General features: G+C 43.6%; 1 protein-coding gene across 1 annotated transcript; it reads right to left on the bottom strand.

The window, feature by feature from the left end:
* Nucleotides 1-3241: 3241 nt before the first annotated feature.
* On the bottom strand, nucleotides 3242-24167 carry naa15b (N-alpha-acetyltransferase 15, NatA auxiliary subunit b). The gene is made up of 20 exons (XM_085410772.1): nucleotides 23971-24167; nucleotides 13690-13774; nucleotides 13495-13599; nucleotides 11426-11583; nucleotides 10650-10784; nucleotides 8962-9115; nucleotides 8456-8575; nucleotides 8260-8355; nucleotides 7704-7810; nucleotides 7295-7367; nucleotides 7010-7179; nucleotides 6762-6914; nucleotides 6077-6205; nucleotides 5748-5961; nucleotides 5458-5651; nucleotides 5261-5369; nucleotides 5071-5169; nucleotides 4785-4928; nucleotides 4006-4103; nucleotides 3242-3583 (listed from the first exon to the last, which is right to left on the bottom strand). The coding sequence occupies exons 1-20, from the start codon at nucleotides 24022-24024 to the stop codon at nucleotides 3386-3388; spliced, it is 2595 nt and encodes an 864-aa protein (XP_085266898.1). The 5' UTR covers nucleotides 24025-24167; the 3' UTR covers nucleotides 3242-3385.
* Nucleotides 24168-24421: the final 254 nt, after the last annotated feature.

The raw sequence follows: 24421 nt of genomic DNA, 5'->3' as shown, positions 1-24421 counted from the left end.
GACGCGCACGTTCACTGCAGCTGACCTCTTCAACACGATGTTGCCCCCTCCTGGTGGGGACGCCAAGTGACTCCGCATCCTGCTTCCCACTCATATATCAAGTTTGGTGGTTCCCTTTAATGCTCTGTTTCTTCTTTTCTGCTTAATTATACTTTATATTGTACATGATGATTTGGTCAGCATGAACCGTGGTGCCACCTGAGTGCAGAGATGAAGCCTCACTCTGTGACAGGAGACGGCTACATTTTAAAAACTACTAGAGTTTATAGGAATTTTAGGATAGCAGAGGAAAAACAAACACTGGTTAGTGAGAATCACAGGTTTCCTGGTTGTAACTGACAAGGGCACAAACATTAAAACTTTATTAAAATCACAGCTTTAAGTTAAATTGGTGCTTTGGAAGTTTTCAGTGCCAACGTGATGGATTAGAGAGAAGGTCTACTTTTGTGTTTGGGGAAAAAAAGGTGTTTTCAAAGGACTTTTTCTGGTAGCATCCACACCAGGTTTTCACTCATAATTAACCAAAAACTGCATGCTTAGATTAACAATCAAACATGATTTAAAAAAAATAAAAAATAAAAATACTGATTTTTTTTCCTCCCCTAAAATAAGGTTTTCAGCTCTTAGTAACCAGATATACTTTTACCATCATCTTTATTGTTACAGTAGGAGCACTGCCATCGCACACCAAGAGGATCTCAGGTTCAGGTTTTCAATGTTCTCTGTGTGCTCGTGAAGGATATTAGGCTATTTGGTGATTTTAAATTAACGTTCTCTCTGTACTGGCCTGCGCCGCCTGCCCTCTGACAGTTGGAGTGGGTTCCACTGACCCTGAACTTCACAAGCGGTTTCAAAATAAAACATTTTAGACTACCCAAGCAAGGGAAGTCACCAGCGTGGCTATAAAATGATTTATCCCGTTTTGTTAGGCAGGATTTGCTGAACATAAGTGAATGCACAAATTTCTGTCAAATACAGGGGCAAAGCCTTTAAAGCACACAGTGTGATCATGCCTGTGTGAGCAGGGAAAGGCTCCGCTATAAAGTACCAGGACCTAATTCTGGGATTTTCCCTACAACACGTAAGCACTGATCAGCACAGAGAGGAAGTATAAAAGTCTGTTATCTGACAGAAGTCCGTGCGTTGTTCTGTTATTTTTGGCCATTTGATAAAGAAGTACTTTAAACTCAGTAACTTAAAACCAGCTTTTAAAAAATAAGAACTGGCCAAACAGTTTTTTTTAAACCACAGTCCTGGTGAATTTCATTTGGTACGAGGCCAAACCTGGTTGGTTAAAGTGCAGGAAAAACCCTGCACCTTCCTACTTCGTGGCAGGTACGAAATCACCTTTGTTACCACTGAACTGTCTCTAAATAAAGAGGTAGTGCTGACACAAAAGGGAAACCCCTGGTGTTGGATAATCAAGCCAACACAGCAGTAACAACAACTGCAGTTTTTCTAAAGGCCACATGAGTCCACACAGACTTCTTCACGGTCGAGTTTGTGCTTGAATTTTCTGTGAATGAAATGTTTATATTGTATTCGTCCATTATTCTGTCTAAGGTAGAGACTGAGATGCCCTGTCCTTTCTCATAAAGGCTGCTGCATTAAGATCACCGACAGGAAACTCTTCCTACTCCGATTTGAAATGTTCCCACTCGTCTTTTTTTATTATTATTGGGATTTTTAACACTTGACACTATGAAGCACCATTTGAAAAATCATGAAAGCCATTTCATTTTATTTTATTGGTGAAACAGTCCTCCTGAAAATAATCACACAGAACAAAATTTTTTGCAGGCGTGTGGATTTTCCTCCAGCTCACACAAAACAGGTGCTGCACATTCTTGACGTTTGGTTACTAAGCCCGCGTCGGTGTCAGAGGGCTTCGTAACCCACTTCCACTCAAGGTTAGTTTGTTTGAAACAGCAGGTAAAACCTGGTCTTCGCGAAAGCTTTACCTAACCCCTGCAAAGAAAACACGGGCAGCTCAGGGAGGCTAACAAGCATTTTTTTCCTGTTGGTTTTAATACAAAAATCCAGAGATATCATACATCACCATCTCAGATTTCATCTTTCACATTAGAACCAAAATCAGAGGAAGAAGGGGAAGAAAAACAAGATGTGGGGGTGGTACAGAAGAAGTAAAACAGCTTCCAGATGTTTGTACGTTTACTCGCCTTTGTTCGTGTCTTACCATTTTGGCAAAGGGGGGGGCAGTGGATGTTGACTTCAGACTTTCAAAGTTAGCAGAGAAGAAGATCCCTCTGAAAGCACTACAGGCTCATAAACGCCTTCACCGAAAGAGTCTCTGTACATCATGCAGATAAAACCATTTCTAAAGAGCAACAACACAAGTGACTCTGCCTCGTCTGGAAAGCACCCGGGGCCAAACTCCTGTTACTAAATGTGCTGCATAAATAAAAGTGACCGCCCGGAGACTCCGTGTAACCGCTTCAACCAGATCCTGAAATGATTATCATCGGTAAGAATGTCTGTGGTATTGCTTAGGTCTATCCATCTCTCTCAGAGCTATATAGAAAAGTTAAGAGTAGCTGTGTAGTTGAAACAGAACGCATCACACAATCTTTACAGTTTTTATTCTGTGCTACGAGGTGCTCCACGAGGACAGAGGGTTACGTGTTCCCATGTTGGACCTGGAACTGCGAGGGAAGCACTTTTTTTTGGGGGGGGGGGGGGGGAGCTGTTCGACGTGCGAGGCGGCTTTCTCTGGCGTTTTACTTGAGTGAGCGTCACAGCAGATACAGAAACACCTGTGGTCGTCCTCAGTGTCCGTTTCAGGTAACTCTTCCCGCTCGGCTTCCTGCGGACATGTCAGAGATCAGATCCGCTCCGCTCAGTCCCCCCCATCCCCCGCCCCTCACCGACAGCCGTGTCCCATATTCATTTAGATTAGCTTTTATTTTAAAATAAGAGGAGCAGAGTATGCAACGTGTTGGGAGTCACGCCCGAGTGGTTGGCGTTATTGTTATTAATCAGAGGAAAACCAGCGCTCAGTTTCTCCCGATTCTTTATTTTCATGTTCAGCATTGCCAGCTCTGTTTTAAAAAAGTAAAATGGACACTTATCTTCTTCTTCCCCTCCCTCCTCCTTCTGTTTCCAACAAATACACAACCGCACACATGCACGCACACAAACACGCCCTCCACACACACACACGCACGCACGCACACACAGAGTCCTGATTTTCACCCATGTGGGAGAGAGCCGAGCCGAGCCAGGTCAGAGCTGAGCTGAGCCTGAGGACGAAACACCCATTTTTCGCTTCCTGTGTCCGGCTCTACAAAAATGGCTGCCACAGGCGTACCACAAGGCTCCGTGCTCGGCCCAGTTCCTTTTCTCATCCGCTGCTGTACCGCCGTGCTCACATCTCGTTGGCTAGCTCCTCCGTTTCCGTGGAAACGTCTCCGTTGGCAATCTTTGTGTTCTCCTCGTATCCGGGGGGCATGAAAGCTAACGTGTAGGGATAAAGCTTGTGGCACTCGGCGCGGTACGACTCTGCGTGCTCCTTACAGTCGCCCAGGGCGCCGCTGCGAAGACAGTCGAGGATCTCCGTGCAGATCTGAAGACGAGAGGACAAAGGTTAAAAGAAGCTACGTTCAGGCAGGGAGGAGTGGACAGTTTATCACAGTCACAATCCCAACTCAAAAGGAACTGCTGTACTTCCTGATGTTATTGGTTACCACAGTTTTTGTCGCAACTTCTCGATTGCGGTCGGTCCTTTGACCAACTTTTTAGGAAAACCTGTCTGGCTGGTTTCACTTCACTGAAGAAACTCGTTTGTTCTGCTCCAGCCCTTTTTCAGGTTGATCCAAGAGAGATGGATACTCTCAGCATGTGAGCCATGAGGACCTGATAGACTAACTTTTATTCCACTTTTGATATTTGCACAACAGCAGAGACTCCAGTGTGTGTTTAGCATAAGAATAGTCGTAACTGTTTCTTTGCTTCCCTCCCGTCTTCTTACATGATGCCAATACGTACCTGTATGGTTCTGTTGTTCAGGGACTCATCCAGTGCACCGGCCAGTTCTGCTGCTTTCGTTTGCATCGAGGAGTCCAGATACACCATCATCTTCGCAGCTACGGGCGGGAGAGAGAAGGTGAGTCTGAGAGAAAGTGTGTTTTTAATAATTCTACATTTTAAGATCAATCCATCGCAGAAATATTTCTGCAGCGTGAGGCTGGTCCACAAACCTTTAAAAGGCATGTTCCAGGGGTAAGTCTCTGTTTTGGGTTTCATGTTAGGACCGAGGTTGGAGTCGGGAGTTTAGTAAGGTGATTAATATTAAGGTAAGAGGCAAGGGCATGCATGATGTGAATCAGTGCCTTCACTAAGGTAGAACAGGTTGGCCATCGTCTGTGCTTATCTATCAGTCTTTAGGTGCAAAGTTTCCACAAGGGGACCAATGAGACCAACGAGCAGCAACCCCCCCCCAAAACAAAAAAACAAAAAAAACAAAAACAAAAACTGAAACCTGAAATGTCTGCTAGAGACCACCCAGCAGCTACAAAGCCCTGTGGACAGGGCTTGAAAAATTACATTTTAAGGGATCGTTGGGTGCAAAGATGAACTAAGAAGGGGGGGAAAACAAACAAACGGAGTGACATTCAAGCAAAAAACATTTGCAACAATGGAAGAAACGGCCCCCAGGTCATGTCAAATAACCTTAAATGTTTTCATGAGTACTGCTCTTCAGTGTCAATTGAACTGTTGTTGCATTAAGTACCAAAGTATTAGAAGTGAGGGTCAAAGAGACTTACCAGCCAGTCTGTGTGGTATGGAGCTGGAGTGCTTGGTGAGGTAGGCCTGGTTGAAGCTCTTAGCGTTGCTGTCTCCGAACAGCCGGGTGATCTCCTGCTTCAGCACCGTCCTGACCACCTCTGGAAGCTCCTTGCTCTCTGAAACTGCAAAGAGGGAACAGAGAAAAAGGATTATGTAAGGATGAGGTGGAGGCAGAGGAACGAGAAGAGCAACAGCATAGAGAGGCAATTAAAACCGAGCGCTTAGGAGCATGTGCTGGTAGTTAAATAATGAATCCTCTCATACCTCCTTTAAAGAAGCGTACGAGACACTGGTGCAGCCACGGATGGTCGGGGTCGATTGCCAAAGCTCTCTTCACTGACTGGAGCATCAACAGGTATTTTTCTGAAAGGAGAACACAGTAAACGTGTGAGGCAGAAATGGGGACGAAGACGGTACTGGCGGAGTAAAAAACACATAACATGTGCGCGCCAACCTTTCCTGAAGTAGATCTCAAAGGCCAGTAGGTGGGTGTCAATCTTGTCTTTGACCAGGTGCTTGAGAGGCGTCAGGAACTTGATGGCTTCTTCCAGTGGATTTTCTACCTGTAAAAGCAAATGTGCAAAACAAAGTAAAACTCGAGTCCTAAAAACTGATAACCAGACCTTAATACTTCACGTATCAGCCACTGACCTTCACCAGCTTGTCAGGAATGAGCTCTTCTTTGGGCCCTCCGATCTCCTCGTCGTCATCCTCCTTCTTCTTTTTCTGGTTCTTGAGTTGCTTCTCCTTCTCCGCGTTCTTCTTCTCTTCCTCCAGCTGGGCCTTCTTCTGGGCTCTTCGCTGCTTGTTCCTCAGCTTTTTCAGCTCTTTGTCCGATAGGTTTGCTAGAGAAATGAAGACAAAAAGGACTGTCAGTGAAGCCCTTCCCTTGATAAGAGCCTCGTTGACTCAGAGCTGGATCTTCACTGTGCGTCTCTCACCAGTGTCCGCCTGCAGCTCTTTGCTGTCATCCGTCAGCGGATTGTCGTGGAGGCTCAGGTAGATCTGGATGGCCGTGATTGCGGCCTTGTAGTAGAACGGGTGCATCCGGAGCACATCCTCCAGCTTCAGCAGGTCCACATATGAGCGTAGCGTCATCTTCCTCATGCAGTAAGTGTGGAAATCAAACTGATCGTCCGTGATCTCCACAAAATGCTGATGAGATTAAAGAGTAAAAAAGGAACAATTTTAACACCCAGAAAGACTTTGTGGGCAGTTAGGGAGCGTGTACTTTCACACAGAGTTTAAAATCCCGTCAGAAAAGCCTCACCCTCTCGATCTCGTGGCACTTCTTCAGGGCTTCTCCAAACTTGTTCATGGCTTTGTAGGCGAGCGCGCACTCAGTCTGGAACCACATACACTGCATCTCGTTCAGGTTCTCCACTGCTGATGCTCCCTCCTGCAGAAACATGAGACATATACACATGAGCACTGGCAGTCTGACCATTACTGTACGTGTTCCATGGGGATCCATTCTTAACTGAATGCTATTGATGAGGTGAACTAACAGTGTTGAACCTATAGTCTGCATTAAAACCCTCCATGAGTCTTATAAATGCTTACCAAAGATACTTTAAAGAGGGTTATCGAGTTAACTGGTCAAGAACATTAGAATAGCTAGAATCCTGCTAATGTAGGATTATTTTAAAGCCCACAATTCTGCGTGTGCTTGACTATGGAGATGTTTTTGTTTATGGCTCACCCTCCACTTTAAAACAATGTTGGGAAATAGGCCGCTGCGATTGATCACAGTCAATTACTTTGTCATTAATCACTAGAACTTGTACGAAAAGTGGGAATCTCTCTCTCCATCAGTCTATCAGAGATCTAAAGATAGAAAGTACTCATTATGATGAGTACTGATTGTACTCATCATCATTTGCCAACATTTTGTTTTGACATTTTTAAAAGTCCTCATCGGTTGGTCAGCTGTCACTTTGCACAATTTCTCTCACCCGGGTGAACTTGGAGCACATTTCCTCGGCCTCTTTGATCATGGTCGCCTTCAGCATGTACTTGGCACACTTGGAGTTGATGAATCTGTCAGCGGTGTCCAGAGCCTGGGCCTCATCCATCCACTGGGCAGCCTCTTTGATGTTGCCAGCATGCTGCAGGAGCGAAAAAGGTCAGTCGAGAACACCACCGCAGCAGAACTACGCGTCTAAAATAGTAAACAATCGTACAAATCAGACACGCGCGCCACCTTGTAAATCTTGGCTTTGATGAGGAAGAGCTCGATGAGCGTGGGCGTGCTCTCGATGGCCGTGTTGATATATTCTAGAGCCAGTGTCTGCTGGCCGATCATGTCATAGTGCTGTGCCAGGAAGTACTGCACCCAGAGCAACGTGGTTGGAGGCTCCTCCTTACCGTCATCTGGAACAGCAGACGCTCGTTAGGGTTGGAACCAAACGACTGCAACAGCTACACAAAAACTTACAGCTGGTTTAACTTCGTCTGGTTTGTTAGGATGCTGAAATGTTTCTCTCACCGTTCTGGTTGAACATTCGGCAGCTTTTTAATGAGGTTTCATAGCCGACCACCAGTTCCTCTATAATTGCCACCTAAAAGGAAAGGAGGACAAAGTAAATATGAAGCGTGACGCAAAGGGGATTTTCAGAATCGTGCAGTTAATACAGTGACTTATTGTTCATAAATATTTCTTACAACGGTCGATGCTAATTTCATACGTTTTATACAGAGGATGAGCTGAAGGGCTTCACTGAGGCCCAGGATAAGATAATAAGGGATAATTTTTAACTCATGCAAAGCTATTCCAATTTTTTTATTTATTTATTTTAAATGTTGGAATGAGTTGGAATTGAGCCTCTTTAAGACTCTTTTGGTCCGAGGCTGTGACTGTGATTTAATTTTAGATCAGTCAGCAGGTGTGCCGTCACCTTTTCTTTGTCGTTGTACAGCGATTTGAGTGTGGTGAAGACGGGCGGGCAGCCTTTACTGAAGTTCATCCTCAGATACCTGTCCAGACACTCTCTGAACTTGTCACCTTCAGAGAAAAACAAAAAGACAACGCAAAAGAAAATTAATCTTTACTCTGTAGTTTGATTGTTACTTTCATTGACTAATAATTTTGGCCAGTTTTCATTAACAAACTTTTTTCCCCCTGATGGAAAAAGCCGATAACTAAACAAAAACTAACATACAAGGACAAAAGCTATGATGAAATGTACTTACACTTTCATCACTAAAATGAGATGAAAATACGAAGCTTTGCAAACTATTTTGGAACAAAACAACCAACCTCTTTATATTTTAGTCACTGAATCAACTTCAGATTTAGTCTACGATAATCTTATGATACTTAGTCAACTAAATATAAACTAAAACTAAACTAATTACAGGCCTAAATTATGACTAGAGCTAAAGGGTGTTTTAGAAATATAAGTGAACACTGGCTTTATTCTGTTTGATTTAGCGGAGAAATGAGCTGCATACCAGAAAGGAAGTTGAGGGGTAGGCGGCGAGGCACCAGCCCTTTGGGAAATTTCTCCCAGGCTTCTTCAAAGATTTTGTATCTCTCCTCTACAGTACCTGAAAATAAAATAAATAAAAATCCAGAGGAATTCAGGATTTAGCTTCACCACCGATTTGGATGTTTTGGAAGTCAGCGGTGACAAGACTCGTGTCATACTTGGTTTGAGGGCCTTCTCCAGGCCGTGATAATAGGACCAGTTCTCTGGGTTCCTCTCCAGCAGACGGCGGTAGACTTCTGTTGCTTCATCCAGACGCTCCAGCTTCAACAGTAACTCTCCTACAGAAACATGAGCGCAAACACTGTTAAATCGAGATTACAAGCCAAGAAAAATCATGGCTGCCAGCAAAAACAAAACAAAAAACCCAACAAACTTCTGCTCACAGGAGTGTCAGAGACGGAAAAATTAAATCAGCCTCAGAAAAGTTTTCTAGATGACTTATTGAAGCTTGTTTGCCTTTCTCTCCTGCAGCACCTGCATTATGCCAGATTACTGATGGCATCACTGCTCCCCCTAGTGGCAGCAGGTTTTATCACACCATTAACACCATTCCACCACTGTGAATGAAATGTGCTCTTTCAATAAAGTTTTGCTTGTTTGGTGTTACTTTGGTAAAGATGTTTGCACTTCCGAAGATTAACAGAGAGACTCCGCAGTCACCCACCTCGCGTCTCCTCCACTGCCAGTTTATCGCAGATCTGCTTCTCGTAGTTGGACAGATGCTCGAGGGCCTCCTTGTGCAAACCTGCTTCTCTCAGCACCTGGTTCTGGTAGAGCAGCAGCTCGCTGTACTCGTAGTCCACTTTGTCCGGAGACGTCTGAACAGACCAGAAAAAGAACAGACCACTCTGAGTGTCAGTAACATTTTGTACCAGGCACGCATGACTGAAAACCTCCAGGAGCCGCTGTGCTTTTCAGGAAACTCTGAATTATTCAGTGTGTGTGTGCACGGTCACACCAGCTCACTGTATTACACAGATGGCACAAAGACAGGAAGCAGGCTGGTCTTATCAGGAGCACGCCAGAGTGAAAGCGAGTGAGCTCTACTGCTGTTGTGACCAATGCAGAGACGACAGAAAAAACACCCACCGGCTGCAAAGCTACAAAGCGCTCACTGTAAATCAGCGAGTCAGACACCTACAGCGTCACGAATACGAGTAAGCCTGTTACTCATCAAAGCGTGGAGCAGTGCATGGTGCCTGTAGTATACAAAATAGTTCAAAACCAAGCTTCTTTAGTGGCAGGGGTTCTCCCTTGCACAAACTTTCCATGCAGCAGGAGCTATTGGTCCACACTGGTGTGCGTCTGCGTACCGCCCCTGCTGCGCAGAAACAAACACTGCAGGAATGTGGCCAACGCAGAAACTATGGCGACGACTCCGGTGCAGTGCTTTAAAAAGCCAACAGGGTGTAGCCAAATCAGTGTGTGCTGATTGAATGACAGGAAGGTTCACCACAAAGGAGGAGAAAAAAAGTGCAAATGAGCAGCACAAACAGCAGCTGCAGTGAACAGCGTTAAAGTTCTTTGTCTTTGTGTTCTGTTTTCGCCGCAGCAGGTGGAAAGCTAAAGCATCAACAACGCCACAAGCAAATAAGATCAGCCCACACTCCGCCAGCAACTTTCAGCACAATCACAGGTTTTTAGACCGAAGGATTGTAAGGACCAGTTGGCTGTAACAGCTACTTGTACCCCTACTTTTAAGAATAGGTAAGATGGTCTCTATCAGTGAAAATGCAACTTCTTAATTTTTTTTTTTAATTTATTTATTTATTTTTTTAATTCCAGTCAAAGATATTTTTGGACAAAAAAATTAAGAGAAAAACTACAAATTTTGCTTAAGGTAAGCTGTTAAGATTTATCTTGGCTTCTTGGCCAGAGCTTGTACTGAAATCTAACGCACCGACTCCAGCTGTGGCAGCTCTGAAACACTCTCTAAAATAGGTGCCTGGTCTGTGTCTGCAGTACTGGCCTCTGCACAGCTGCAGAGTCTCGACTGAATAGTCTGTGTTTGTATCATTTACGCTGTATCCCACTGGCAGAAGGTGCTACTGATGTGAGCAAGTGGCCACTCTATTTAAAACTGCAACATCAGCGGCCTCCAGTGCATCCCCCTCAGCCTCCTAGCAGATGCACGTATGGTATGAATGTCAAAGTCCAAGGTGACTTCCTTCTCCAGTTCTTGCATTCACAATACTGTCAGAAAGTTTGACCTCTGACCTTGGCGCTGAGATCACTGAAATTCAAACTGAAATTCAGGCCAGCTGCACGACAGGGTGACAACAAAACTGACAACAACTGAAAGTCATCTCCTGGTTCGGGTAAGAGAAATGCGAAACTGTCGCTGTGTCTAACCTGTTGTGTTTTCCTGAATTCCTCAATGATCTTTGCTGCCATCTCATAGTCTTCCAGGAGGTGATAGGCGATGGCATAGCCGATCCAGGAGGCCCGCTGGGCTGGACGCAGCTGCAGCAGCTGGTACCGTGTCTCCTGGAGAAAGACAATGTGCCAGCATTGAGTTCATTTGATATCAGGTGGAAAAATTCTACGTTCCCTATAAGCCCACATTATCTCAAACGTGAGGCAGTGCTGGGAAGATAAAGAGAAAGTGATTGTGCTGACTCATGGTAGTGACACCAGGATGTTGCTAGCTGGCTCAGGGAGAACTAAAATTAACACCTAATACACTCCGAGTGGGAGCCCCTCCCTGTCCTCTCATCCATATTTTTTAATCCTTTCAGCCAGACTTTCCTCTTGCCATTTCATACCTCTCACTATAAAAGCATCTAAATCCCAGGAGAGCTGTTCTACATTGTGAAGACTGACTGCAACCTGATATCTGGATGCTGATTCGCCCAGTCCTCTCTAATTCAGAGCCATACTGCGTCCTGGACGAGGCAGGGCGACAGATGGAAGTGTGTGCTTCCCTTCAGGAAAGTTCTTTCCCCACTAACTGAGGACTGTTTTTGTTTTCCTTTATAAAAAGTTTACTGATTTTTTAAAACATGCCTCTGCCAACAGGATTTATCTCCTGTGGCCAAACGTTTCATCAAAACCTCCCAGCTTTTGATTAAGAACATGCAACATCTCTCAATTACTACTTAAAGAGACACAATCCACCTCTGACTCACCCTGTAGCCCTCCAGGTCCCTCATCTGGATCTGCAGCAGGGACAGGTCTCGGAGGATCTGCAGGTTGTCCTTGTCCCACTTGAGAGCGTTGCGGTAACACTTGATGGCCTCATCGTACTTCTTGTCCGAGCGCTGGAGTAAACCGTACACATGCCAGCCTGGTACGCAAGGCCAGTTAAGGAAGATGCACAATTTGTATGATGCTATCAAATGAAGTACAGAAAAGGGGAGAGGGGTTCAATGAGCCTCTTCTCTTGTGGTTGAACTGAAGTGATGTGATCTTTTAAGAAGCTGCTTTCAGAGCGAAAGGATCTCAGAAGTGCTCACTTCTCAGGAACGAGGCACCTTCCTGCATTTTCTGTTATATGAACTCTGAAGCCTTGTAATAGCTAAACACTAGTTATGCATCATGTGGTCTTTCCTTTACTTGCAGCCCTGTGTCATCCTCTTCATTGTGTTGCTGCGTGGTGGGAGCCATTGTGATGCCACCATGTTTCATTTCGTATGATTCATTTAAAACCTTCACTGATGATTTCTGTGTCCTTGTTTTGTTCCATCAGAATATCCACATTTACAAGAATGTTGACACGATAGTGAAAGTAGACTTTGTACGAGTAATTACATGTATATCAGTTTAAAATCAACAGGGAGACTAAATGAGACGTGTTTGGTTGTGTTTATAGATGTTGCTCAAATGTAAAAATAAAAACTTTGTCCCCAGTTTGAAGCACCTTCGACATACAAGCACTTCTGGCTTAAACTGTGAAGAGTAATTGTTATTCTCACGCCATTTGTCATCAAACTTGCTTCTTACCCTTTCCGTAGTCCAACAGCCGCACTGCTGGGCCAACATGGACCTCGCATAAGATAAAGTGCATCTTATTAAACTTCTGTTATCTTTAACCAATTTTCCCCACAAAAATTTAAGTGTGAGGATTTAATAAAACAGGCTGCACTGAATGATCTACATTGAGACACACAGCAAAATTATATTTAAGCTACTTTAATACTTTTAGTTTAGAAAAACAACTTTAAAAGCTGTGTTTTTAATGGCTGCTTCTGGTGCTGTATTCATGTGTCCCAACAATCCACGAACATTAGGAGCTGGACCAGTAACTGTAACCTACACTCAAAGGTCTCTGAATACTGGGACATTTCCTATCCTTCTGCAGGAGCTAAAAAAAGATCCTTAAATAGAGTTGTAACAATTATGGCTTCTACAGTTCCTCCTGCGCAAACAAAGGGGGGGGGGGGGGGGGGGGGGGGGGGAAGAGGCTATTACCTCCAACAGTAGCTAACTATGAAGCTGTTCATGCTGTTCAAAAATCATCTCAACGCTGTGTTCAACATGGGTCGAACACAAAGTAAAAACTACTAGCACTAGCTGCTGTGCTGCCAAGTCTAAATCCTGTGTAAACAGTGTTTTGATGAAGTTTTTATCTGGCACCACAGAAACTAAAGCAGGGAGAGGCAAATCTAAAAGGCTAGTAAGAGATAAATCCATAAAACAGGATACTGTTTCTGAGGCTGTTCAGGCTTCATCTCCAATGTGGCTGAACATGATTATTCTAAAAACTGATTAATGACAAAGCAATGATCTAAATGAACTACCAATCATAATTATGAGCTTATGCAACGCATAACTCCGTGATTTAAAATCCTGATGTGTTGCAAAGCCTCAGCTATTATAAAGGAACACACTTTTTATTTTGCATACGTGCACCAAAGTACGCCCTCTGAGGGACGGAAACATGCCCTGGATACTGACTTACTGTGGAAGCTAAAGAGATAGCAGTGTATCTGCAGAGAGCTGCTCTGTCTTGACTTTAGGCAGGGTTTAGGTTCAGATAGACCTCATCCACCAGCAACGTGCACAGACTTCACTCTCTGCAAGAGAATCACAGAGAGAATGTGCTGACAGTGCTCCACCGAGAGCAGAGCTCTTCTACACAATGTGAGGCACCTCAAGGTCCTTTTAGCATCCCCCCCCCACACACACACACACACAGCTAATAGTTCAAAGCGACAGCTGCTTAACCCAGAGGATGCAGTGCTGTCTATAAGGATACAGACATGGCTCTTGAGGTCATTGCGAAGGCCTCTCCTCACCAGGTCGTATGCCTCCTCCTTCTTCCCCAAACAGTTCAGGGTCAAGCCCTTCATTGCCAGGGTCTCTGCAGCAAGAAAGGGATGCAGTAGATGGTGAAAAATACATTTAAGAGAAAAAGAAAAATTCTCCGTACAGCTACATTTTTGCTGCTTACCTCCATGCTCAGCAAACTTGGGGTTGGACAGGATTTGTTTGCAGAACTTGAGCCCATTTCTGTATTGTTTGTGTTCGTAACATCGCTGCGAGAGGAAGGACAGAGAAATCGCTTTAGGCCAAAGTGACTTTTAAACAGGTCAGCGGGTCAAGCCCGTGTTCTGGGTCTCTGCTCGTTCTTCTTTTGCATCTATTTACTACCAACTGCCTTCATCCAGGAAATGGATTTTTCAACATTGCTAAGACACGTTCAGTTTTATTAAAGTATAATAACACATTTTTTTCCAAAGTCTGCAAGTAATCAGTGTCGCCCAAAATAATCGTGATTAAGATTCTTGGACCCAATCATATGCACGTTCCTTTTTCCCCCTAAACAGAAACTTCTGGCGCCGTCCCCAAAGCCGTTTTAATCAACGCCAAAGAAAAATCATGAGAATTTTATTTGAGTAATTTAAAATGCAAATGTGCTTAATCACAGACAGCGATTGAACATGCAGCACATAAACATGAAGTATAGTGTCCAACTTCCAGCACTCAACTCTCCTCTTATCTACAGCTGCTATATTTTACACACACGCCGGCTCAGCTGGCTAAGCTGCAGTGTTTTAGACTTTTATCGCCCGCAGTCCGAACGCTCGTCAGGAAACGCCGTCAGTTACAGCCCAGATTCTCCCGGTGGCTTTATCAGTAGTACATTACAGGCCTGCCGATACTCGTGACACGTGCCTTTGCGTTGTTCAAGCACCGGTGCAGGTCCGTATCACCCATTCCAGGTATCAGAGAAAACAAACAGTCCCCACAACAACAGGAAAACCAGTATGCCTTTCTAGCCCACAGCAAAACTTCTCTCCTGTTTTCTTTGCACATATTTTAATTCAGCTAATTTAAAAAAAGAAAAAGAAAAAAAAAGCCGTTGTAAAGGCTATTACAACTAAAGTAAACCAGTCTTTACTTCAAAGACACTGTTAGCCTGCTTCTCTTCGCTGATAAAGTCCACACAATAAAACTGTCTGAGTTTGACTATAAGCACAAGTTAAATGACCAATCGGAGAGAAAGTTTGAAGTCACATGAGGCTAAAGCTTCTATTTAGTGGGTATACTGATGGTCTTTTATTATTTAAAAAAAAGAAGAAAAAAAAAAAGCCAACCTTCTGGAAATAGAAAACGGGGGCCAAAAACATAGCTGCTGCAGCACTATTCAGTACAAAGATTATATCATAGCATGCAAACTTCAAAAGGACGGTTCACCAGTTGCCATACATTTAATAATTCCTTTCAGATAAGAAAAATCAACAAGGACTCTAAAAAAAAAAATTTACTTTTTAATTCACAAATCCAACTGTACAGCTGTTTATCTTTACCCTGTAACACCTGTTTAATACTGACAGCGATGCTTTCAGTGCTTTATAATGTAGGAATTGACTTTAATCAGTTGAATAATAGTGATAAATAACACAAGCTCATCGCAGTCCAATTTGCATTTATTGCCATCTACTACATACAGTGGGGCAAAAAAGTATTTAGTCAGCCACCGATTGTGCAAGTTCCCCCACCTAAAATGATGACAGAGGTCAGTAATTTGCACCAGAGGTACACTTCAACTGTGAGAGACAGAATGTGAAAAAAAAAAAAAAAAATCCATGAATTCACATGGTAGGATTTGTAAAGAATTTATTCGTAAATCAGGGTGGCAAATAAGTATTTGGTCACCTCAAACATGGAAAATCTCTGGCTCTCACAGACCTGTAACGTCTTCTGTAAGAAGCTTTTCTGTCCCCCACTCGTTACCTGTATGAATGGCACTTGTTTGAACTCATCATCTGTATAAAAGACACCTGTCCACAGCCTCAAACAGTCAGACTCCAAACTCCGCCATGGCCAAGACCAAAGAGCTCTCGAAGGACACCAGGAAAAGTATTGTAGACCTGCACCAGACTGGGAAGAGTGAATCTACAATAGGCAAGCAGCTTGGTGTGAAGAAATCAACTGTGGGAGCAATCATCAGAAAATGGAAGACATACAAGACCACTGATAATCTCCCTCGATCTGGGGCTCCACGCAAGATCTCATCCCGTGGGGTCAAAATGATCATGAGAACGGTGAGCAAAGATCCCAGAACCACACAGGGGGACCTGGTGAATGACCTGCAGAGAGCTGGGACCAAAGTAACAAAGGTCACCATCAGTAACACACTACAACGGCAGGGAATCAAATCCCGCAGTGCCAGACGTGTTCCGCTGCTGAAGCCAGTGCATGTCCAGGCCCGTCTGAAGTTTGCCAGAGAGCACATGGATGATACGGCAGAGGATTGGGAGAATGTCATGTGGTCAGATGAAACCAAAGTAGAACTTTTTGGTATAAACTCAACTCGTCGTGTTTGGAGGACGAAGAATACTGAGTTGCATCCCAAGAACACCATACCTACTGTGAAGCATGGGGGTGGAAACATCATGCTATGGGGCTGTTTTTCTGCCAAGGGGACAGGACGACTGATCCGTGTTAAGGACAGAATGAATGGGGCCATGTATCGTGAGATTTTGAGCCAAAACCTCCTTCCATCAGTGAGAACTTTGAAGATGAAACGCGGCTGGGTCTTCCAACATGACAATGATCTAAAACACACCGCCCGGGCAACAAAGGAGTGGCTCCGTAAGAAGCATTTGAAAGTCCTGGAGTGGCCTAGCCAGTCTCCAGACCTCAACCCCATAGAAAATCGGTGGCGGGAGTTGAAAGTCCGTGTTGCTCGGCGACAGCCCCAAAACATCACTGCTCTCGAGAAGATCTGCATGGAGGAATGGGCCAAAATACCAGCTACTGTGTGTGCAAACCTGGTAAAGACCTATAGTAAACGTTTGACCTCTGTTATTGCCAACAAAGGTTATGTTACAAAGTATTGAGTTGTATTTTTGTTATTGACCAAATACTTATTTTCCACCCTGATTTACGAATAAATTCTTTACAAATCCTACCATGTGGATTCATGGATTTTTTTTTTTTCACATTCTGTCTCTCACAGTTGAAGTGTACCTCTGGTGCAAATTACTGACCTCTGTCATCATTTTAGGTGGGGGAACTTGCACAATCGGTGGCTGACTAAATACTTTTTTGCCCCACTGTACTACCCGTCTGAGCCAGGAAAAGCCTGAAAAGATACAAACGTGTGGTCATGCTGCTCAGTGGAACTGCGCATTTAAACACCTTGAACAACAGATTTTTGGTCAGTCAACACTTAAAAGTTGTAGTCATAAACTACCACAGTCTCCCTGTATTACTGCAGCGAAACATATCAGACATAGTTCTGAGCATCTACGATTTCCTTCCGAAAATATTAAAAACTAGCTACGCTGGTTCTACATTTCCAATAAGCAAGCAGATGCTCATTCAGCAATAAACCCCCTCTGTTTTTAAGCTGGTGGTCAGAGGAGACTGTGTGTTTGTGAGGGAGGCAGGAAGAGTTAAGCTGGCAGATGGCATTGCGTTGTACCACCAGCAGCTCCACCAACAGTGGAAAAAAAACAAAACAAAACCCCAGAGATGACGTCAACATCACATATGGGTGCCAAGGTTGGTTACGAAATTAAGCAATCCACTGTTGAACTATGGGGATAGTTACACCACCAGCTGAGATGTGGAGCTGGAGGACAGAAAGAAAGAGGCTCAGGTCCTGCCTGCGGCTGGAGTGTAAGGCTCCATCTTCTTATTGTACTCTGGAACAAAAGAATAGCTGTTCATGGCTGTAAGACAGTCTTCAAGGTAATCCTGCATAAATATGAGTTCAGGTTTGTTTTCATTAAGGTATACTGAGACCATGTAAATGAGCCCATATATGGCAGCGTGCTTGTTGTGGATCTGTATGCATTACTTACTCTTCGTGCTGGAAGTGGAAATTAAATAAACCACCTGATGTCTCGCTACTCTCTTCACCCGTGTCCAGATGTGCACATATGCAGCTCCACTTTTTTGTCTGTGCTGCCACACAAAGGACACTCAAACTGTGTTCAAGGTTACAGAATGTCATGCATCTGTCCTGATGGATGCTCAATCACTCAGGTAAGGAAATCCCAAAAGTTGATTCTGTTCATCTGGACGTAGCAGAGGGAGAAACGTTTCATTGCTCATCCAAGTGACTCTTCAGTCTCCGCTGACTGCAGGTTTCCTCAACCTAATAACCGGTACATTTGCATAATGAGTGAAACTAGGCCTCCTTGACTCCGCGCTCAAACCAATGTTCCTCCCTGTCCAGGATGTGCACATCCTCATCATTGAAAGAGTGTCCACTGGCCTGTAGGTGTAAATAGACTGCAGAGTCCTGGCCTGACGAGGTAGCTCTTCTGTGTTGTGCCATCGGCTTAGCCAGAGGTTGTTTGGTTTCGCTGATGTATAAATCACGGCACTTAACAGCTTTTACTATATTACTCTTTTTGTGTTAAGGGACCCGATACTTTTGGTGGACCAATTTTGGTGCACCGCGTTTTTGGGTTTGAAAGCCACAGAGACTGTGTTTAGAGAAAATGCGTCTCAGCTGTTCCAATACTCCTGACACATTCAGAGGGTTTTCCTTTAGGCACCAGTTGTCCTTTTTCTCTCCTGGAGCTTTCTTTAGGTGCCTCCATGTAGTGCACCTCTGTGGCACCTCATAGCCCAGTGCTAAACACATTGTCAGTCCTTTGTTTAATAAATCCATTTAAAGAACATGCAGCAGGCCCAATTACTGAGCTCGCTGCCTGTGAGTAACTTTGTTCTTTAACAATCTGTTTATTCACTGCAATGATCAACGTGATGATTACCCAACATCACTCTCTTGATTTAAGATAAAGGCACAGGGGACTTTAAATGAACATGATATGAAATGCTCGTGCTTCCACTGGCACTCAAAGTTGAAATTCTGTTGACTTTCGTTGTCCGAGCACAGGATCCGAAATTCAGTTTGCCAATACATGACACAACCCTACTTAAAATGAACAGTAAGCGAGAGCACTGAAGCCTGAAACACACCCGTGTGGATCCTGCCTTCATTTGTTTTACTGCACTTTTATTTAAGGATCAACAGTGCACCATCCCTCATTATCAGGTCATGTAAAAGAGGCAGATCTGGTCTGCAGTCTGAGTTCTGAATGACCGCTTTCCTGCCACAACACATGTGTACAATGCAAAAACCTGAAGCCAAGCTTCATTTAATTCAATATTCTAACATATGTTGTGTTTTTACTGCAAGTCTAAATGAGATGCTAAATATTGTCTCGTCAATTACCAATAATCAGCAACACTGGTTTAATTGTAGAACAACAAATCCAAATGACAGCGTCTTGTGCTCTACATTGTCATTTCATAAGAGCTAACTGTCCCTCTAGGAATATTTCCCAAAGTTTCCTCCAAGTGAAACTGGAGTGGAAGTTATGATTTCTCTTCCCTGGAAACCCAAAAGAGAAGGAAGAGGCATGTAACACAAGCCAGAGTGAAGAACACAATGTTTGGTATGTATTTAGAGAAATAATATCAAGAATGCATTAGGTCAATGCCAGACTCAAGTGGGTATTAATCAATGAGCAGTGCACACCGGTAAAAAGTAAAGTACACTGAGTCACTGTTAAACTGTGTCTGCTGGTTCTCTCAGTCCTTTCTATATAAAACTACATTTTAAATGATTCATTTTTAAATAATTATGATCCGTTGACCCAGACAATAAGTAATCAGTCCTCTGAGATAATACTGTGTGTGCTTCATATAAATTTAGAAGCATTAAGACTATCAGCTGTGCTATCAAGAATACTCTCTGCCACCACCAGAGAAGTCAGTCTCAGCTCTAAGCTGCACAGATCGCTGCAAGAAGTCCCCAGTACCAATGCTAGATTTCGATTAGACATTTCAATGCATAGTTTGATTATTTCAGATCAAAATCATGGTGGAACGGAGGACGTGAAAATGAAAGCCCAACTCACAGGAGTTCATGTCAGTAGTGACTTCTCACTCAGTGCTGGGGTGTGAACTCACTTTATCATCACAGACAGAGCCCTCAGAAAAAACACCAATCATTAGTAATCCCGCTAAAACTTAATCTTTCCTTTAAACTCAAAATATTACCTATAATAAAGCCAAAGAGGCTTAGACAAAGTTTAAAGTTCAGCAGTTGGTTGAACTCCATGTTGTTCACAAACAACTTATTAATTTAGCCTGATGTAATTAGTGAAAAATTAGAGGATGATATCAGCTGAACAGCTGAAACAACTTGCCTGGCTCTTTACTTTCTTCATGCTCTAATTGTTCAGTCTTTTTTTTTTTTTTTTTTTTTTTTAAATACATGTGAAATGTCTCCCAGGTTTTTACTCAGCTCTTCACCACACACAGCCATGTCTTTCACAAATGCCCGGTGGAGATATACAAACGTCTCTGCTCCAATTTCAAATCAAATCAACAGACATAAACGCCCTCCTTCTGTTTTCGCTCGTTTAAAGATGATGGATGAAGCTGGTCACCACACACTTTTATTTCATATAGGGCAAAGATTTGAGGGAGATTTTACTATGAATTAGAGCGATATGACCAAAAATATTTATCACCATATACATTTGAAAATTTGCGATAACGATATAACTGACGATATAATTGACACTAGACAAAATACTTTACAACTCCACAACTTTATTAGTGCCAAATTAGTGTATTTTCACTTAAACAAGCAGCTGTTTTCTATGTGCATTAAAGCTATATAAAAATTTAACAGTGCAAATGCAAATTCGTTGCTGACAGTTTAACCAAAAGGCATTTCCAGTGGAAATTGGCCGACATATCCTCAGCATAACCATGTATAATAACCGCAAAACTTAAAGAGGTTATACACACACAATACGGTAATATTATGTTGAAGCACAGTACGTATCACTCCGCGAGGATCCTGCCTACGATAGCCGTAATGCTCCGACAATCCATCAAGCGGTGCGGGTTCCTAGCTTAGCAAAGTCGTACTAAAGCATTTGACAAATTCTCGAGCGCCGTGTACATAAAATCGTTTCGAGGTCAGTAAACACAACCAGAATTCATACATAAGGCACACAGGATTATAAGGGGCACTGTCGATTTTCAGAAAAATCAAAGGATTGATTTTAAGTGTGCCGTATTTTCCAAAAAAACATGGTAATAACGACGGCCCGCTAGCATGCGCTACCAAAAATAGTGCTTTGTTGCGTTTCTGACGGACGAAAGTTAAACCAGTTCCACACCACTGAAGTTGCAGCATTTTTACAAACCAATTCTGGTTCATCCGTTTCATTTAACGATCGCTTTCGCCCTTCTCATTCTCCGCCATGCTTTTTCCGCCATGTGCGTATGAAAACAAAGGCACTGCGCATGCGCGCTTTACCCATATTCTATCGCGATATTTCATTTTCTTATCGTTGCCCAACATTATACCGGTATTACCGTGAACGGTATGATATGGCCCAGCCCTACTATGAATCTTACAGACCAATATAAACGTAATGAATTAATGGGGCATTAATCTAAATATATACTTGATTTGTGACCTACATATCATGTAATTGGAGGACAGAGCAAGAAGAGCTGTAAGAGCATCTCCCCTTAGTTTGACAACCCTAGAAACCCTTTTATCCACATGTCTCGTGGCTGAATGCATCACAGAACAACACACACAGCAGTTTATGGACCTGAAAAGTGCAGATAAGTTATAACAGCATAGATAGTACAACAAATACATGTGCTTGCCGCTGCTTTTTTTCTCCTTCCTGTGATGCACTTGTTAGATGGATTGCACTGCCCTGCAAATTCAAAAGCATTAACAGGACAGCTGATGAAAACCACCATTACATTAAGATTACCGGTACAGGGCCCACTGTTAGGTGAGGCAGGAGGAGAGCAGCGTGTTTGTGAATCCTGAAACCACAAAATGGAAACGTATCCACCTCAACTGTCAATCAAAAGCAGACGACTGCCAACTTCCAATAATGCACTTGGGAATTCACTCTGGGAAAGCAATAATAAAGAGAGGTGTGGTCTGCTCCTGGCTATAGCCAGAGGAGGACAAAGCTTGCATCACATCTCTGCGGCAGGAAGAGTAATAATAGTAATTTCATTTTCTACAACTCCACCAAATGATTTCAAAGTCCTTGTTAACTCTGAAAAAGACGTAAAGTTCACCTGGTTCTATTATAGAGTTTTTGTTAAAATGACGTTCGCAGTATGTGAAATGTTTACAGAGATTGTACAAAATTAAAGACCACTCAAACTGAAAAGCAATTCAGGACTGCACAAAGTATAACAAGAATGTTTCTACTTGTTATGTGATGACGTAACTGCTGTTGCTAAATCAAGCTTCTACTGTGCTGGATGAGGCTCTTACTGTCTCGCTATCTCTCTTTTAAAATCAGGCTGAGCTCCTCGTTTTAGGCCTCTTCTGCCTTTTATTAGCATCATTTAAAAAGCAAACATTTGAACATTTCAGAATAGAATCAATGTTGGACCAACTAAGACTTCCGTTGGGGAGCAGGACTTTTTCATAGCAAGTTATCCAGATCACACAATATCAATGACTGAACCTCGTCTGGCGGATGGGATCATCTCACCAAACTTCAGTCTCTTGGCTGAAGTTTGGTCAGTTTCAGTCTTAAATTAAATCCAAGTGTTATAGCGGAGCTATGCATTCTTTTCTTCTGCAAATAATTAAGTCAGAACATTGTATTTAACCTAAACACAATCCTCTTTTTATGGAGGTCAGAGTGTTAAAGACGCACTGATATTTTTATTGGAGAAGAAAGAAACCGGATTGTCTGTAACTCTCTGCAGTGCCTGAGTGTTTGTTTTCTTTTGGGTAATGAAGGTGAATTTGGACCTGGCTCATGACATCAAAGTTAACAAGCAAACACTGAGTCTGTTGGTGGAAGATTTTCTGTTAACTATTTCCTACCTTAAGAAAGATCCAAGTATTTATACTACTAGTTACCTAAATTAAGAGTTTTTGCACAACTTCTACATTTTTTTTAAAATATGGAACGTATGTAATGTCAACCGATTATCACCAGTTCCATGAAAGGCTAAACTCCCACTGAGGAATGCAACACGTACAGCCACTAACGTCTCAAGTTCAGGTGCAAGTCCCACAGGTTTGTTTTCTGTGCCAGAGCTATAGGGACTGCCAATACTCAGATAAAGAGCCGCTAAGTCCCAGCTGAGCCCCTGCCTTTTAAAACAATGATGTTTATCAGATCCAGTTTGTGACGCTGAAGTGCTCACTGCCCACAAGTCCCCACAGTTCCTGGAAAGTGCGTTGCTAGATGCCCATGCAGCACTGTTTAGTGGTACACACCGCCAAGCACCAGGCATGGTGGCGGGGGGGGGGACTAGTTTGGCATGCAGCGCACAGAAAGTTAACCGCACTTCCTGAAAAATACTGTGACAAGCCTTAACTCACACTTGTTCAGCTACACGTGTGGCCCACGTAAAACTGCCCGCAGATAGGACATGAACAACCCAGCAACACGGGAGAAAGGGAGGGATGGATCAGTAGCTCAGCAGGCCTGGGGCGGCTACAGATTTGCTGACACGGCCACACCGGTACTCCCCGGACTTCCAGTGGCTTTCACACATCATACACATCTACGTCGGCCTATGCGAGCCTCTAAGGTTCATCATGACGGAGCCTGCAGGCCCCCACAACTCAGAGAGTGCTACTGACATTTGTTTAGTGCCTCACATACCAAGATATCTAGCTCGGTAGAGTTAGCCGATTAAGTAACGCCAGGTGGCCTGCAAGCACGTTACTTTGTCAGATGGCACACATCTGACCAACTAAACACAATCCGGCTAAGAAGACAGCAGCTATGCACGCAGCCAGGAACTAAAATGCCACAACATTCACAAAACTGAGTGAGAAGCTAAGTAAGTGCAAGCTAATTCAGCAGCACACACGGCTAACGGGCTAGCTGCCGCTGAAAGGAGCATTAACGTGCTTTTCCCAGTGCTAAGGCCTGTCGCAAATGAACCACAAATACCGACAATTTAATCCAAAATCCAAATGTTTGTAGTGCAATTTAACCACACTGGAAGCATATATCGGAATAACATCAAAGTCATGAACAACCATTCTGGCTTTGTACCGCAGTGACAGCGCACATCAGGGGCCGGGCTAGCCGAGCTAACCCCATTCAATGATGCCATTTTGCTAACAGGCTAAGCGCTACCAGCCGGAGAGCTCCGGTAAGAGCCGGACTGCCGCCAACAGAGCTCCAAACTCGGCTGCCGTCGCTGTGCAGCACCTTAAAAACCAACTCACCAGGATCCTCTTGAAGAGAGCGTTCTCTTTCGGCGGTAAAGTAACTGTCGGCATGGTTGCAGGTGAGATCAGTTTCCCCCCTCGACCTCAGCACATGTAGCTAAAGTTAGCCCGGGTAGTCAAGACGAGTTGAGTGATTGTTTTTTAGCCCTGGCTCGCCCGCTTCGGCCGCTCCGCTCGATTGCTCCGTTTTCTCTTTTCACTCACTTCCTCCTCACATTGACGGAAGCTCCGACAGCTTCCAAAATGGCGGGGAAAGAGAGTTCAGGTGGACTGATCATGACATATTTGAGATAAATAAAATGAAAAGTGTCGTTTAAGTATCCTTTAATGCATAAGGACTTGGGCCATTCTACAGCTTCACGTAAAGTGAAAAATACCGCTGAGCACCTTATTATAAAGAAGAATTAAGAAAGATAAAGGACAAGGGAATAAAATAATAAGATAGGAC

This window comes from Rhamphochromis longiceps, linkage group LG6 (assembly GCF_057381845.1).
Source record: "Rhamphochromis longiceps isolate RC_006_pf linkage group LG6, R_longiceps_female_GT1.1, whole genome shotgun sequence".
NCBI classification, from domain to species: Eukaryota; Metazoa; Chordata; class Actinopteri; order Cichliformes; family Cichlidae; genus Rhamphochromis; species Rhamphochromis longiceps.
The sequence above is the reverse complement of the archived record's forward strand: the minus strand, read 5'-3'. Positions and strand labels throughout refer to the sequence as shown.

Coding starts and splice junctions, on each gene's coding strand:
- naa15b (XM_085410772.1), bottom strand. CDS start 24,024: ATGCCGACAGTTACTTTACCGCCGAAAGAGAACGCTCTCTTCAAGAGG. Junction 13,775..23,970: donor CTCTCTTCAAGAGGATCCTG/GTGAGTTGGTTT, acceptor TTCCTCTCGCAG/CGATGTTACGAACACAAACA. Junction 6,206..6,761: donor TGTGCTCCAAGTTCACCCGG/GTGAGAGAAATT, acceptor ATGTTTCTGCAG/GAGGGAGCATCAGCAGTGGA.